Source organism: Drosophila virilis, chromosome 2, assembly GCF_030788295.1.
Source record: "Drosophila virilis strain 15010-1051.87 chromosome 2, Dvir_AGI_RSII-ME, whole genome shotgun sequence".
Lineage (NCBI taxonomy): Eukaryota > Metazoa > Arthropoda > Insecta > Diptera > Drosophilidae > Drosophila > Drosophila virilis.
The window spans coordinates 86,581-102,530 of NC_091544.1; the positions used below are offsets into that span (position 1 = coordinate 86,581).

At 36.6% G+C, this 15,950-nt stretch overlaps 2 protein-coding genes across 5 annotated transcripts; one reads left to right on the forward strand and one right to left on the reverse strand.

The window, feature by feature from the left end:
- Positions 1–777: 777 nt before the first annotated feature.
- LOC6635095 (uncharacterized) lies at positions 778–4,732 on the reverse strand. Of its 2 annotated transcripts, XM_070207151.1 has the most exons (4): positions 2,574–3,052; positions 2,437–2,505; positions 1,550–1,672; positions 778–1,488 (listed from the first exon to the last, which is right to left on the reverse strand). In XM_070207151.1, exons 1-4 carry the CDS (start codon positions 2,748–2,750, stop codon positions 1,099–1,101), a joined length of 759 nt encoding a protein of 252 aa, XP_070063252.1. In that variant the 5' UTR covers positions 2,751–3,052; the 3' UTR covers positions 778–1,098. The 2 variants fall into 2 exon arrangements, with proteins under 2 accessions (XP_070063252.1, XP_070063253.1); XM_070207152.1 differs by lacking the exons at positions 2,437–2,505; positions 2,574–3,052 and adding an exon at positions 4,599–4,732.
- LOC6635096 (uncharacterized) lies at positions 3,332–14,934 on the forward strand. Of its 3 annotated transcripts, none has more exons than XM_070207149.1 (5): positions 3,332–3,349; positions 7,225–7,549; positions 8,371–8,460; positions 11,616–11,787; positions 13,315–14,934. In XM_070207149.1, the coding sequence occupies exons 2-5, from the start codon at positions 7,235–7,237 to the stop codon at positions 14,544–14,546; spliced, it is 1,809 nt and encodes a 602-aa protein (XP_070063250.1). In that variant the 5' UTR covers positions 3,332–3,349; positions 7,225–7,234; the 3' UTR covers positions 14,547–14,934. The 3 variants fall into 3 exon arrangements, with proteins under 3 accessions (XP_070063250.1, XP_002058358.2, XP_070063251.1); XM_002058322.4 differs by lacking the exon at positions 3,332–3,349 and adding an exon at positions 4,051–4,205 and having other exon boundaries at positions 13,315–14,932; XM_070207150.1 differs by lacking the exon at positions 3,332–3,349 and adding an exon at positions 5,039–5,056.
- Positions 14,935–15,950: the final 1,016 nt, after the last annotated feature.

Consider the following 15,950-nt stretch of genomic DNA (forward strand, 5'->3'; position numbering starts at 1 on the left):
GGGGAAAACAATTAAAGTGGGTGCCTTTTTTTCCAATTGATAATGAAATGCAATTAGAAAGTGTGCAGAATTTAATGCTATAAACAGTGCAAACCACTCGAAAAGGAAAAATGGGAAAATTGATGGTGCTAAATGTAACAATAGAAGTAATTTACACAATTTCCTCTTTCATTCGCATTCCCTAAAAGATTTTGCCTTGCAATGCAACGTGAAGCCAGCATAGAGCCTGCATAATAAAGCAGGTTGTCTGTAATTAAAGTTTGTCGAAGCCTGGCTACTGCACTGTTGACGACGGCAGCAGCAGCATCACAAAGCATCATCAGAAAATCAATCCCCGCATCACGACACCGCCACAGCGGAAAATAGAATTCAATTAACGCGCTTAAATTAAACTGCCACTTCCGGTTTTGATGACGTTTTAATCTGAGCCTGCATTGGGCAGACAAGAGAAAATTTTGCGGTGTGGTCATACACTTTTGCCGATCCAACAAGTGACCGTTGCTGACAACAACGGCGCCGTATCGCCTCTTGCGTGACACATGAATGCTGAGGTTGGGCTAGCTACGCAATTTTTCAATTTATTTCAACTCAAGTTTTAAAATTATCTAAAGTGGTAGCAGACGGGTCCAATCGTCAGTCTTGACTGTGTGTCGTATCCTTCGCTTATTTCCCTTGATGTTTAGCCTTGTATTTAATTTACTACATATCACAAACAGATAATATTGGCTGTACCAATGTCCTTACCAACTCCAAGAATAGTTCAAATTGAATCGTTAAATAGCTTTATTTACGAAACTGCATTTCAGTCATAAGCAGTTAATAAATTTTTGCAGGCCTTACATAGTTACATATTAAAAAATGAATTTATGTTCAGCTGCAGCAACACAAAGAGCGCTAACATTTACTTTTGTGTACTTTGCGAGTGCCATCAGTTGTCAGTCATTTACTCAGAAGCTGTGGCTGGGGATTTATTTAGCAGGTGGTAAGCTTAGAAAGTGCAACAAAGCAATTTAGATTTAATTAAATTAATTTAAAAAAAACTTTAGCTTTAGTCAGTAGCGTGCAACTACCAAGTGTTTCAAAGGTACTCGGGGGAGATTATTCAAGGCATATCTTACGAGCTGTTGCTTTTAGACAGTTGGCAGTTGTCAAACAATGATCACAGGTCTTAGCCTTTATTAACGTCATGTTGCCAAATACCCTATGGCGCAATTTACCTTCCGGTCGGCATTGCTTGAAGGCGAAAGCAATGATTGCATATATCTCTTCGGCAATACTTGAACGAATGGGAGTGAAAAAACCACGGCAGATAGGACATTTTTCAGTGCGAATGCGGCACTCGAGACAAAGCACATGTCCATTCTGGCACTGCATAACTGGAGGTGCTATAATAGAGTTGCACACAGGACACTCTATAGCCTTCAGAATACTGTCTACAATTATGACCAGCCGTTTCAGACTGGTTGGCATGGGAGCGCAGCTGATGCTCTGTAAAATACAAAAATAAATATGAAATTAGTTTTATACTGACCAATATTAAAGTTCTTACGTTCTCGTCACAGTCGAATTCATGGTCGCTATTCCAACACAAAATTGTAACGTGATCTATTTGGCTTTTAACAATTTGGGCAACTTCGGCTATCCTCATACCAAGAATATCAACACCGTTAACCTGAAAATTAAAAATTTAAAAGAAATGTAATACTTTAAAATAAGTTGTATCTAGTTTGGATAAGATCCTGTAAATGTTGTTATGCTGTTAATGTTGGGTAAGATTCGTACATGTGTGATTAAATGGTTAAATTAAGTACTAATAAATCAATAGTTAGGTTAAACGCTTCTCGCTGGACTTCGTCGTGTAAATATTACGTAAAGCAGTTGCACTGCTTAATTTCTATTGAACGTGGGTCCCTGTTAACCCAAAGTAAACTGTAACGGCTGCAATACGTATATTGTGGTTTGATATTTAGTAAACACTTGCTTTTTAAGACAAATTTTTGTTAAGATGCCTCTGCCATTTGGTTTGTACACCTAACAGCAATATTTTTAGTTAGCTAGTAGTCATATCTAACAGTAGAGCAAAGGAAAAATTATGACATGTAAATAGGTAACATTTATTTATTATTGATTATGATTATTAGACTATTAGAATAATAATAATAATAATAATAATAATAATAATAATAATAATAATAATAATAATAATAATAATAATAGTAATAATAATATTAATAATACTAATAATAATAATAATAATAATAATAATAATAATAATAATAATAATAATAATAATAATAATAATAATAATAATAATAATAATAATAATAATAATAATAATAATAATAATAATAATAATAATAAATAATAATAATAATGACAATTCTATAGAATTCTATAGTCGCATGGACAAAAAATCATAGCATTAAACGAACCAACCTTTAAAATGCAATCACCGGCCTTTAGGCCACGGAGAGAGGCAGGTGTGCCCGCGGCCACTTCACAAACCTAGACCAAACAAATACAATAAGTAAATAAATTTTAGACAAATTTCAAAGAGGGTATAAAGTGTATACCCAAGGATATGGATCCCACTTGCTGCGCGTCAAACAAAATCCATACTTCTCAATTTTAGGTGCGGCACGTGGTATTGTTAAGAGACGCACGGATGACTCTTGATCTTGACGGTACCTTTCGGTATTGCTGGCATTAATTGCGTTTTTTCCATTTTCATTTAAGTTGCGCTCTTGCATTAGACACGTTTACTCTGTTCAACTCTGTCAGAACTAAGCCGAAAGTTTTAATACGAGCCGCGGAGCATCAAAATAGATACGTGTTTAACGCGTGCTCACAATAAACATACTGCCTCAGAGTTTTTACTCTAAACGCTCGATTCGCACTTGGTCTTTACTTTGTTTGGCTCGTAGTCTCCCTGTGTAGTCGCTACGCTGTTTAACGCTCGCAGCATCCACAGTTGCTCATCACCGTGTATATATTTTGGAGATTTTTGTGAGATACTCGTTCATATGAGGTGAAGAGCGGCTTATTGTAATCGTATAGAGCATCCGGAGGCGTGAACTGCCACCATCAAAATTAGTGAATCCATTCGTACAGAAAATATATAAGCTTTTAGCGAGTGCTTGAATAAAAATTAATATAACATACTCCCCGCAATATTTACACAGTTGGTTAGATTTGTATTAGTTGGCAGATATTGCTGTTGTGAACGTGATAAAAAATACATAGTTTTATAGCAATTTTAAAAATGTTACTTATCAAATATCGATTTTAACTCTGCGATATTCATTCTGCTATGAAAGGATTACGTGCCTAAGATAGCATATCCGATCCTGTAAGTTTTTCTTTTATCTGGGGCACAGCCAAGAGAACGAAAGACTTAGTTAAATAAATGGTCCGAAGCGCATATTATGTATAAAAACAATTTATTATAAAAACCAATTTTCTGCCACGCCGTTGTTCGCTACGCCGTTGAAGTATTTAGTTGGTTCTTTGCGCGCAGGTTATGTTAAATATTAAAATTGTTAATTATTGTACCGCACACCTAGCAAGCTTCCGAAAACAACATGGGCGGTTAACGTTTCGAATGAACCTTTTAATTTGTGTTTAATTTTAATTTGTTTAACTCAATAACGAAATTTAGAGCCAAATGGTCAGTTAAATAAACCCAGCAACTACCTGTCAAGCTTGTAGCATAAAATTTAATGTTTTCGATTGGCTTGGTCACAACAACAATTGGATTTTATTAATCAGAAGGCAAACAACTTATTTCAAGTGCGGCTGCCACACAAATGGTATAAAAAATTTACATTTTTGAAATACCTACTGTCAGATTTGTAATCAAATTAGTTAAACACACAAATTCAGTCTCAAGTGGGATTATATTATTTTTTCTGGAAAAATAAACAAATTCATATTTTTATTTCCATATGCAGTGCTTGCAAAGCTTTACGCAGTAACGACCGTATAAGCTTTCTGCAGGTGGCGCTTTAGAGTTAAGGTCAGCTTACTTCGGGCCGTCTGTTGCTGCTTAGCGAAGCCACAGTTTACTTTTAGCTCTTTGAGTTTGCGCAGGTGTCGCTTGCAAGTTCCGTTTACGCGAAGTGGGAGTGCGCTATCGGTGCAGGTTTAACGTATCCCGTTAATCACATTAACAATATAAGCAGTGATACATAATTATACAAGTTAAAGTAAGTTGCAAGAACTTTATAGGTACTTGAGAGCCACGGACTGGCATTGGGCTCGGCGTAAGCTTTCAGTGACTTGTGTGCTTGATTTGAAAGCGATTCTAGACAGTTGAATTTTTTTTTTTTTTTATAAGCATGACTGCGTTATTAGCAAAATGACCTTACCTGTGGCTAGATACAAAGCCCTTCTGCAATTTTATTGTTTTGGCGTTTAAAGTGGAAAAAAATACAAGAATAAATGAAAATGAAATGTTTAATATTAATGCGCGCCAACGCACCTTTACGAAAATGATCAGGAACTAAATGTTATAAGTTTACAAAATCAATGAGCGTTGAAAATATATAAATATACCGTACATATATAGGTAATTGCATACATTAACATGTGCTGCTTACATGTGTATATGTTATTTCTGTTAAAGCGGGCATCGATTGCGGTGGCGCATGCGCAGCAAGTTTTGACTGTTTGGGGTTTCTGGGTCTCTGCCGAACGTTTCGTTATTTTTGTTTTTTGAGTTTTTTGTTGCTGTAGCATTTGTGTAACTGTGACGCAATTCTCGTGTGAAGTTGTGTGTGTTTCGACTTGTTGGCTATTGGCTGAAAACGAAAGCGGCAAAACCCCCATTAATTGTACATTTGTACACACATATATATATTTATGTACTTATGTATGCTGCCACTATTGCTTACATTGCAAAAGCGAACAGCTGTTTTAGCGTTTAGCTGTTTGGCAGTTTATCTGGTTTGTTAGTTATAAATTTCGCGCGCCAATGATTAGTTCATTTAAGTTGTGAAGTAAAGTATAAAGATTCACTCTGAATCTCGTTAATTTAATATATAAATTACAAATAACGGTAAATGTTGCAATTTTTAATAATTCAACTTATTATTGGAGCACATCGAGTTGGTGTTGAAAACAAATTATTGTTATTGCTTTCATACAGTGAAAACAACCTTTCGTGGACAGCGTCTGTCTGGCATTTATTGTGCTGTCAAGATGAGTCTCCGCCTAATGGAGGCAGATTGCGGATACTGAACCTTTAGATTTCGAAATGATCGATTTAACTAAAATATTTGCTTTTCTTGAAAAATTTACTTTGCTTATGGTTTAGTACATTTTGTCTATGTTCAAACCCTATGTAATCGTCATTTGAATATTTCTTTCAATATGCGATTACATTTGAGTGTAGCGAGCAATAACTCCAGAAGCAGTATATGTATCGTCGCTTACGGCAATTACGACTCTATCCCTAGCTCGACCTCTGAATATTCTTTAAAGAACCGTCCAAGTGAGTTAATGTGGTTTGAGCGAAAATGTCCAAGATAGGGGTCTACAAGGTGTCTATCGGCTAGCGAATATACTTTGATTTTGATTCGGTTCTGGATTCCTTTTTCTTGGCATTGAAAACTATTTGTATTTAAACTATGCTAAGACAATTACTCAACGTTTATAATAACTTAATTTGAAGCTAAAAAATCAAGTTAAATTATTATTGATTTACTATATAAGTCGATGTGATCAGAATCGGCACTATTCGCTTAGCTTTTCTTTTGATACAATTTTGACATTCGCTTGCCTTTCGACTGTGAGCACTTCACGTTTTCGACGTCACACAAATTTCATGGCCAATGTCGGATAGAAGTGAAGTGAAGTGGGCGCTCGTTCGACTTAAAGTAAGTTCATTGTGAGTGTTCAGGTCTTTCCATGTATGTATGTATGTAGCTTTTTAAGTTGCACACTTATAAATCAAAATTTCAGATTGGAAATAATAAATATTTTCTTATTAGTTAGTAACTAGATAATAGTTACATTTAGTACGGAGTGGAAAACTTCATGGCTGGGCAAACACGGAAGAGTATGATAATCAATAGATGAAAATATAAACTCGTCATACACGAAACCCCTTAGGCCGATTCTGCACACTTTAGATAATTTGAATGCTTCTTCTTTCCCTAACCTATGAAGAATCCAGTCTATTTTGTCTTAGTTCCCGCTCAATATTTAAAAAGGAAGGAGGTATTGAAAAACACATAAAGTTGTTCTGCATTAAAATTTGGATCCAAAATTCCAGATTTGAGGTGTCTAATTTTTAAAGTCTCTGAAATCAGCTTACAATGCTCGTCTTTCTGGCTAATAGTTTATTAAAAAGTGTAATTGTTCAGTTACCATTTTGAGTGAGTACAGGGTATACAAATTGCATTGCTTTCCATGACAACTATAACGCTTTAGCGGATGCTGCGCTTAGCGGCCTTACTGCGTAGCTTGATGTACTTGAACTTGCGTTGCCCGTACTACTCATTCATAAAATTACACGGACTCAGTTTTCGTCGCTGCTTATTTGATTCGCACATTTCCGGTTGTGGCTGTGGCCAACTACTTCTAGTGCTTATATGTATATACCTTCGATCTTTTTTGTATAAGTGAATGCAATGCCAAAGTTTTGCCACCCCTTCTAATTTATATGCGTAATTTTATGCTATTTTGCTTGCGATGCCTGTGGCGGTGAACGCGACGTATGCTTAATTACAACCAGTAGGCAAAAATATGGTCTGACGTTGGCAACTGTGCAACTTTCAACAGTCTGCTAATTAATTGTGTTTCGAAGCTGATGCCAAGAGGCAAAAGAATTGCCAAAAAGGTGCAAACATTATTACGGCAATATTAAAGTCCAGTGCCCTCTCATAATTAATAGTACATGAAAAGAAATAACCGTTGAGTTAGGTTTGTAAGCAATTTGTACGTGCGGCGCATACAAAACAGGACCTTGAACTGAGGTTCGCTAACCGTCTTTACGGCTTTTCAACTATTAATAGGGCTTTCCACTCATTTTTAAATATATATGGATGTGCTTAAGAGTGCCAGATTCAGTGAACACACGCTTTTGTGCATGTGTATGCTTAGATAAATTACTTAAAATACTTCGCACGTTTACTCTTCAACGTCAAAAAGGTGTAAATATATATGTCTAGAAATCAAGCTCACACAATCAAACTCTCGTTATCCTTACCTTATCTCTTACAGTTCCGTTAATATGCTGCAGCAATGCACTATTAAGGCACCCAATGGTGCCTTGGGTTTGAATTTGAGTCGTGCACCATGGGACCCCTATCCGTGGGTCAGCGGAGTGCAGGATGAGTCCAATGCGCAGTTGGGTGGCGTTTGCATCGGTGATACGCTGCTGCAGCTAAACGGAAAGGATGTGTTAGGCATGAGGATCAGCGAGCTAGCCACGCGACTAAGCGAACACTGGCTTACCGGCGCTGAGCATGTGACTATGATGATGTGGCGACAGCAGCCAAGCGGGTCGATTTCGACTGGCGATTCGATGGAATCGACGCATGTTGTGGTAAGCCAAAAGCTTGCATGGTTTCAAAATTGTTATTACATTCGTTATATGTGTATGCCATATAATATATGTTAGTTAATCAAACAATTCACAGTATATTTTATGCAATAAATGTATCATCAGAGGCTACCGTTTCTATTGCTTTACTTTTGGCAAACAAACAAAGGCTTACTGACAAAATGTTCTAATGTCCGAAAAAATTCTTACACTGATTCACCCATCATGCAAGTAATTTATCAAACTTAAATATTTCACTCCAAAATTGATGTCAATTTAAAAGTGCAGCATCTTTTTGCCCTGAGGGCGTCTGTCCCCCAAGGTTTTTATCTGACAGTCATATTCCAGTGAACTTTATTAAATTTGACACTTTGTATGCAGTACTTCATTAAAAATTCAATTGACCCAAATTTAGCAAGGATGCAAACAACCAAAATATAATACATGACGCAATGCCTCATGTCTCACTAATGTACTCTATGACAGTCTGTATTACAAATCCATATAAATTTCAATCAAGGTAGCCTCCAAATGCTTATGGCTTAACGCTGGGGTAAACGATTTAATAGTTAAATGTATATTTGAAGTGTGTGTGTGGAATGAATGCAAGCACTTTACAGTATAAACTATTTAGTTATCAGTCATTGACTTAAAAAAACACTTACTTTTGGCTAGTTGGTATACTAAAAGATTTTTAAAAACAAATATTTTTAAGAAATCATTGCGCACTTGTTAATGCAAGTATCTATCCTGATCATAGAAAAAGTTTATTCAAAATGCTAAATTAAACTATCTTCTTTCTTTTCGTTAATTTGTCTTTGCAGCACCATGGCCTTAACCAACAATCGCTGCAAAAGTTTGCAACATGCCTGCAACATATTGCCCAACTACTGGAATGTCCTGTTTGTTGTGATGTAAGAAAATAAACTAATATATATATACTCTTTACATCTATATGTATACAAGGGGGGTTTTGCCGGCGTTGCCCGTTGCATCTTTTTGCTTCAAATTTGATATATAACTTTCTCCCATTTCCGCCAGTAGACAATTTTAATCTACTCGCACTATCTTGAACTTAACGTGTAAAGTTCTATTTTTATAAAATATTTAAAAATCTGTTTAAAATCTATCGATCAAAGAACTACATATTAGAACCAACGGTTTCCGGCTATGTTAGTCTTGTAGTGAGAATCCTCAAGCCCTTTGACAATTCTATCTAAGAGCTGTGAATTTGGTGAAAAACGAAGGAAATAAATTTTCACAAAGATGACTTTGTAGCCGAATGATTTTTCGCTATTATTACAGTTGTGAGTAGAATTTCCCAAACCCCCCCTTAACGTGCATTTTTACCACATAATATAACTACAGCGTCGCACCTCTTACGGTTTGCATTGTATGTTGATCACCAATCAGTCAGTCCGACAGTTTTATATATAGAGATATATATTTATTTTTGTATGAGATTTAAACAAGAGATTGGTGAATGCTGCCATCGGCGCTCTTTAAAACGGGCATGTGAGTTGCATATTGATTAGGTCGGTGGTCTTTTGGCGTGCATCGTCAGTTGGTTGCCAGTTGCCGGTTTTAGTTTTAGTTCGTCATTATCTAAGTTAACCTAACTCAACTCTGGTCGCAAAACTTAGTTGGCAGTTGCCGCTTGTTTCCCTTTGTGAGCCGCCTCCATCATCATACACCGCCACGCCCTCGCCCATGCTGTTCTTCCGGCATTGCGTTGATTTTGCTGCGCAAGTTTGTTGCTAATCACTTGACCGTGTATAAAGTTGAAACGTCGAGCTGTACCAGTGATTGCGTGGCCATGCCCATGCTGCAGGTATGCTGTCGTGGTATTGTTTACACAATTACTTACAGCCTGACGCTGTCATGACTACAAATAACGGCCGATGTTGTTAGTTAATACCCGTTTGCTTTGTTATTACTCACCTATACTTATATTTTCGAAGCTCTATTTTTATTTTTTAACATTTCATTTGTGTGTGATATATGTATATAGTATATGTACACATGCACATATGTATGAATATATGGACACAAAATCATATATTTCGTATGCTTCTTAAATGTTTGCTATTGCATGTGATTTGATTAGCTTTGTCCGCCTACCTGCCGGCACTTTTGCGAAATATATCGAGCATGCTGGCATGATTGATTACCAAATTTAAAAGTCAAATATTGTCGATTAGGCATGACCAGCACTACAGTCGGCCGGGTCATTTTCTTGCGGCACCTGCTACACAGTGCCCCAAGTGCCCTATCTGTACTCAAAGCTTGCGCTAGAATTTAAATTAAAGTTACGGCCAGTGGCTGTTGAAAAGTGCTATGCTGTAAATTTGTTATAGCTACCATGTCAGCAAACACATAACTTCAATTAATTAGACAGAATAAAACGGTCGGCACCTCCAGCCCGGTATATTTAGACTTGCATTTAAATATTAAAGTTATCTTCTAATGAAATTTAACATGCAAAAACACAGTGCCATGTGTTGACCGTAAATAAAGCATTAAGCATGTGGCATGAGAGCAAACCAGAGACGCACAGACGGTTGCATTTGTCACTTGGACAAGCGAACATACATACTAAATACTTACATAGGGTTCGGATGGGCCGATTCGGCTCTATTGGAGCAGCCTTTCAAATAAGCTGAAGACATTGCTTACACGACGACTGCCTCCTGTCTTGCTGCCAACACTGAATGCGTTATGTGCTTATTAACCTTAACTTAGTTTATAGAAAGCACTCTTTAATAGTGCCTCAGTATGTATTTGTCTGGCTTGCGGCCTACTTTAGCGTTCTATATCATATTTGGAAACTCTTTGTACGGCACGAATAAAGCATCACTTTCCGGGTATCTAAATTAAGAGTTTATGTGTATGGATTTGAATATATGATAATAAGTAGGTTGTGCCAATGTGTATGCAAACCAGCAAGTCCATTAAGTTATTAAGGGATTTGTTGCGATAGATTTTCAATAATTCTATAAAAGCATTCTCTTACATTCACACATTTGTATAGTATACTTCAGTATGCCTCTACCTAATGCTAAATTCAACCTATAAATAACAAATTAAGACAACTTTGTGCATTTAGTCGTCTGTATCTCTCCTTTGAAGCCTTTTGTTGACTTTACATAACACCCAAATCGCAATTTCATTATATTAAATATGCATAAATTTAACATTTCATAAGTTGCAAACGCATACTGAAGAAATAATTAGAATAGTTATTTTCTAGACTAGTGGGTATCCCTTGACTTTGCTTAAGGCACCATTTCCCGCTAACAGACACTACTCGTACTATTTTTAATTCCAAGTCTTAAATTGTATTATATTTTAGATAAACAAAAAATATATGAAAATCTAATAAGATAAAAATTTAAAAAAGATCCCTGGAAATAAATTAAGAGCCGAAACATCACCCACTTAATCTTTGGCCCCTTTTCCACCACGGAATATGCTCTACTATTTGCTTTAAGGCATTTATTTTCTTATATATTATTATTATGGGATTGGAAGCAAATCGGTTTACATTTATAAAAATTGAATTTCATATTTGTAAATGATGGCAAAAACAATTCAAGCTGCTGTACAAAATTGTGTCTTTATTGCTACATATTTATAGCTGCTCCTGTGCACATCGAGGCAGGGCCACGTACATAAGTACATGCATTTAAATACGTACATGCAAAACGCATCAATTGAATTCCTCTCACATAATACAGTTATATTATTTTAATCCGCTTGTAATATTTCCTTTTTTTTATTTTCAATTTGTATGGAATCCTTTTATTCTTAAAGTATTGGCAAATGTATGTATGTAATTCAAAATTTCAAAAACGTTGATTATAAAATGGAGGACAACGACTATATCATTGTTAACGTTTCAATTCTAATTAATATTCTCTTTGCATAATTTCATACCTTTATTTAATTTGGGCTATGCTGCCTTCCTGCTGATGGCGACTTTATAACTGACCTCGCCATCACGTTCGTCGGTTACCTTGATTATGCCTACTGCGACTGCATTGGGTCAACTGCGGCTACTGGAATACAGGTTATTAAACCACCTGGCTGGCAGTGCTGCAACGGACACGTGCTTTGCAGTAATTGCCGTAACCGCTCTGAAAAGTGTCCGGTTTGCAGAGTGCCTTTGGGGCCACGGGGACGGTGCTTGCTGTCGGATAAATTATTTACGCTGCTGGCGGAGAATTTCCCTTGTGATGGTCGTAAGTATGGCTCATTCTTAATAGTCAAACAGGCAAGTCTGCCAAATGTTGTTGCGAGAAAACCTATTAATATGTCTTCAGTGCGCCAGTTGTTGGATAAACTTTTGGAATATCTGGTTGTAATCTACCTAAAATGGTGCTTAAATTAGCGTTGTCATTAGTATAATGTCTCTGCCTTGGACCATTATTTGCCTTTGCTTTAGTTTGAGCCAAGCCAAAAACTTCAGATTCCCATTCACATTACTTTTACGTAACAACCGTGAAAGGTACAACAGAATTACAAGGGAGCGCTATTTGTCAATGGCTCGGTGCAAAAGTTTTCACCTCCGTAATAACGTTTAGACGAAAAATTAAGCTGGTGTCAACATTTTCCTAAATCTCGGCACAAATTGAAAAGAAAAAAATATTAAAAAATTAAAAGCAGTATCCATTTAGAGTTGAGTGAAAAGTCCTTAGGTCCTTTTTAGGAGAAAGAGATTAGACAAAAACACTTTTTTTTAAGATAAGAGTATCATCCAAATATACCAATCATATAAAAAGTCTATTCTGTTTTCTTATTGTAGTTGTTTTTGTTTATTATATAATTATGTCGCATAAATTGCAAAAGTTTTTTACGCTTTTTGCCCTCCTCGCTGGATACTTTTTCTTAACATTGTTTTCTAGATTGCTTTGGTTGTTTTATATGACGGTGATGGTTTTTGTATCTTATACCTTATGCTTATGAAATGGGTACGAATGGAATAATAAACTTTTGGGACTGTATCCAAAGTATATGTAATCCGTCCGTCTGTATGCAAGAGGACGAAAAGGGGTATTATATTTATGAGCCTGCACTTTTGGTCAAGAGTTTCGATTCCACAAAAAAAAAAAACAAATTGAGTTTGAATACTTGTGCACGTATTATTAATGTATATCCAACAAAATTAGATTGTTCGTATGGTCAAAACATTTCGAGATATCTTTTAGTTAAGCTCTGCCCACTAGAGCACAATATGTTAAGATATCTGTCAATCGACTTAACCGAATTCCTGCAGTTTTCAATTTAAGCATTTCCATACAATACTTGCTAACTCGCAATAATGTGAAGTTGAAAACGTAGCTAACAAACGACAATAAAAGAAAACAATGACGTTGCTTTTCTAAAAGGCGGATGCATTTGCTCTTGTTGAATTTTCTTGGTACTTTGCGGTCTTAGTACTTGCCTCTAAATTAAGTGTGGTTTCTTTATAAAGAATTGCTTTAGTATTTTCACAATAAGTTCTTCGCATGTTTCTATGTATGTAAGCTTTTACTAAGTACTTATTTGTATTTGCAAGTTCCTTCACGATAAGCTCGTGGAAATGGCTACCGTGGCTACGAGTCAAAAAGGACAATTTCAATTGCCCAACAGCAACAGAAGTCGTGCAAGTGTGTAGGTTAAGTGTAACTCTTTTTTCTGTAGATAAATTTTCAGTTTTAAAACGCTTTCGAATATATACTTATGAATGCTCAAATATATTTTCTTCTTTCTATGTTTTTAATGTTTAGTTAAACAAGGCAAGAATACTGGCGTGGCCGCCGAATGCAATAACAATCACATCAGCGCCAATAAATGCACAAATGAATATCATAGTCAGCCAAAAATGGCATTGCCCAAATCAAATTCGGAAAAAAAGTCCAGAAAAACAGACCGTCAAGTGCTGGCGGACACAGAGCCTTCAGTTGTGAATAACGCTCGGGAGGAGGTCAGGAAGCAAGTTATGGGTATGCCGAAGGGAAATGAGGAAAGTGTGCAGGTACGAAATAATGTCAACGATGCAAACCTGCAACGTTGTGTGATAAAAGAGCAGAAGAAGGAAAATGTCTTGAAGGAGCTTCTACAGGACGGCAACAATATGCTCGTTAAACCAAAGTTAAAGTTGAGTAAGAAAAGTTGGCAGATTACAGGCCAAGATCAAGACGAATTGCACAGCAATGAAGTTGGAAACATAAATAATGGCCAACAGCACTTACTGGGACCGGGGCAGGTGTTGAAGCCAAGCAAAGGCCACCAGAAATATCAAAATTATCATTGCCCGACTGGGAAATCATGCAACAACCAGGCGAAACTTTTCCAGCCAACCAGTGCCAACAAAATGTCAACCGCCAAACAAGCGACCACCGCAGAGTCCCAAAAAGAGTTGGATACAGTCGCTGAAATTGCACTTGCTGCTGCAAAAAACAGTGCGGCGACCTTATCAACGGGGACCCATAAAGGGAAGCCCGAAGCGGAGGCGCTGGCCAAATTTTTGAACAGGCCATCAATAAAAACGCCGGTACACACGCACCCAGACGCGTCCAAGTGGTTGCTGCTACAGCATCTGAGCGCAGAGCATAACTTGGCTGCTGTGCACATCTATGGCACCTTTGGCCAACGCTTGCATGTCCAAATTCAAATGATGCCTCAGGAGAAGCATGTCTGTCTTAGTCTGAGTGAAACAACATCACCCGATGCCGGGTCTATTCAGGTGCATACATTTTTCTTAGCTGTGGTGGCGATCGGCACAGTTCGGAATGACAGCTATGCAGTATTCCTCTGGCACCTTAACCCGGACCAAGAGGTCCAGCAGAAATATCAAACAGTCATCGAGTCACAATGCAGACAGGTCAAATGGTTTGGCACAGCTCAGCCCCTCGCGCGGAGTTGGTCAGAGATTAGCGCTGCAGGCGAATTTCTTACATGGACCGTCAAAAAACAAAGCTCCTGCACGCGTTTTGATATTACCGTGAAACGAAAATAGCACTAAATTCTTATTTTAAGTTACTGCCATGCTTCTATTTGCAAATTCAATTGTAGATGTGTACTGATTTTTGCATGGCATGTAGCAAAAATTAATTCGCACGAATGCACAGAAATACATAACTAGTGCAAATGGTAAAAGTATCAATTTAAAATAGTTTGCATAACGTACATATGTACAATCTGATTTTTTTCTAGCAAATTTGAATAGTGAAAATACAAGCTCCTTCCCTTTTGAATTGTATACTATGTTAATTATATTTGCATTTTTTCATCTCGTTCATAGCATGATTTTAAATATGGAAAATACAATTTTAAATGTGTTAAGTCAGCTGAATTTTTAATTAATAAAAGCATTTAGAAATATGCTTGCCTGGTGTGGCAGGTACCCGGCTACATCATGACATGATTGCCCATTAAACTCTTATCCGCGAGGAGTTATTTTTTCATTTTTTATACATATTTGCATAAAACCAACAACATCAAACTGCCGCTGTTTCCTGATAATTGACTTGCACGCAAATTAATGTTTTTTGCTTCGCACATATATATGTACATGCATATAAGTATAAACATTTGAATATATGCACCAGTAGATATATGTATTTATTATTGAAATTGCAGTTGTGAGTGCGACTGTTACATAGAGAAAATTGCTGTAAATGGTGTATAAACTAAAAAAAATGCATTAGTAAAAAAATCATAGGGCAACATTATTCTTGGTCAAAATGCATGTGTAAATGGTAATCCCATATAGGCATAGGTCAAAACCATCCCCATAACTCGGTCAAATCTCATCCGATTTTTACGAGGCGTGGGTCCTTTTTCATTGCTCGGCCCCTTGATAAATTTAGCATATAATTCTGGCAACATTATCCTTGTTTTAGGGTTTTTAGGGACCGTCATTCTGATTTACTTTTACTTAGGAATTTACTTTTCCAGGAAAAACCATCAGCAAAATATTCTAAATAGCTTTAACATTCATTCTATAGAAAATTCAAGCTATATAAAATCTATGTATACTTATGTATGTAAAATTTGTATATGAACGCAGTCCTACCTTTTAACATTGAATAATAAGTCTTATTACCCAATGCGCCTGCGCTAAGGCGACACCAGCACTAATACCTTAAAAATCAAAGCTCACCACTATTAAAGCTCCTGCGTCTACCTACAGAACCCGCGAGTAATAAAGATAACGGGATAAAAAGCGTTAAGACCAATACCGTGAGACCTGTCTTCATAGAAAAAGACTAATTGACAAACAGACATAGTTATATAGCCTCGGCGTTAATATTGATTAGAAATTATGGGTTCGGACACAATAAACATAACATCTTCTGCAGGGGCGTAAAAGTTATTTTAAATAATTAGCAATCATATTTATGATTGTAATTTATGTGTG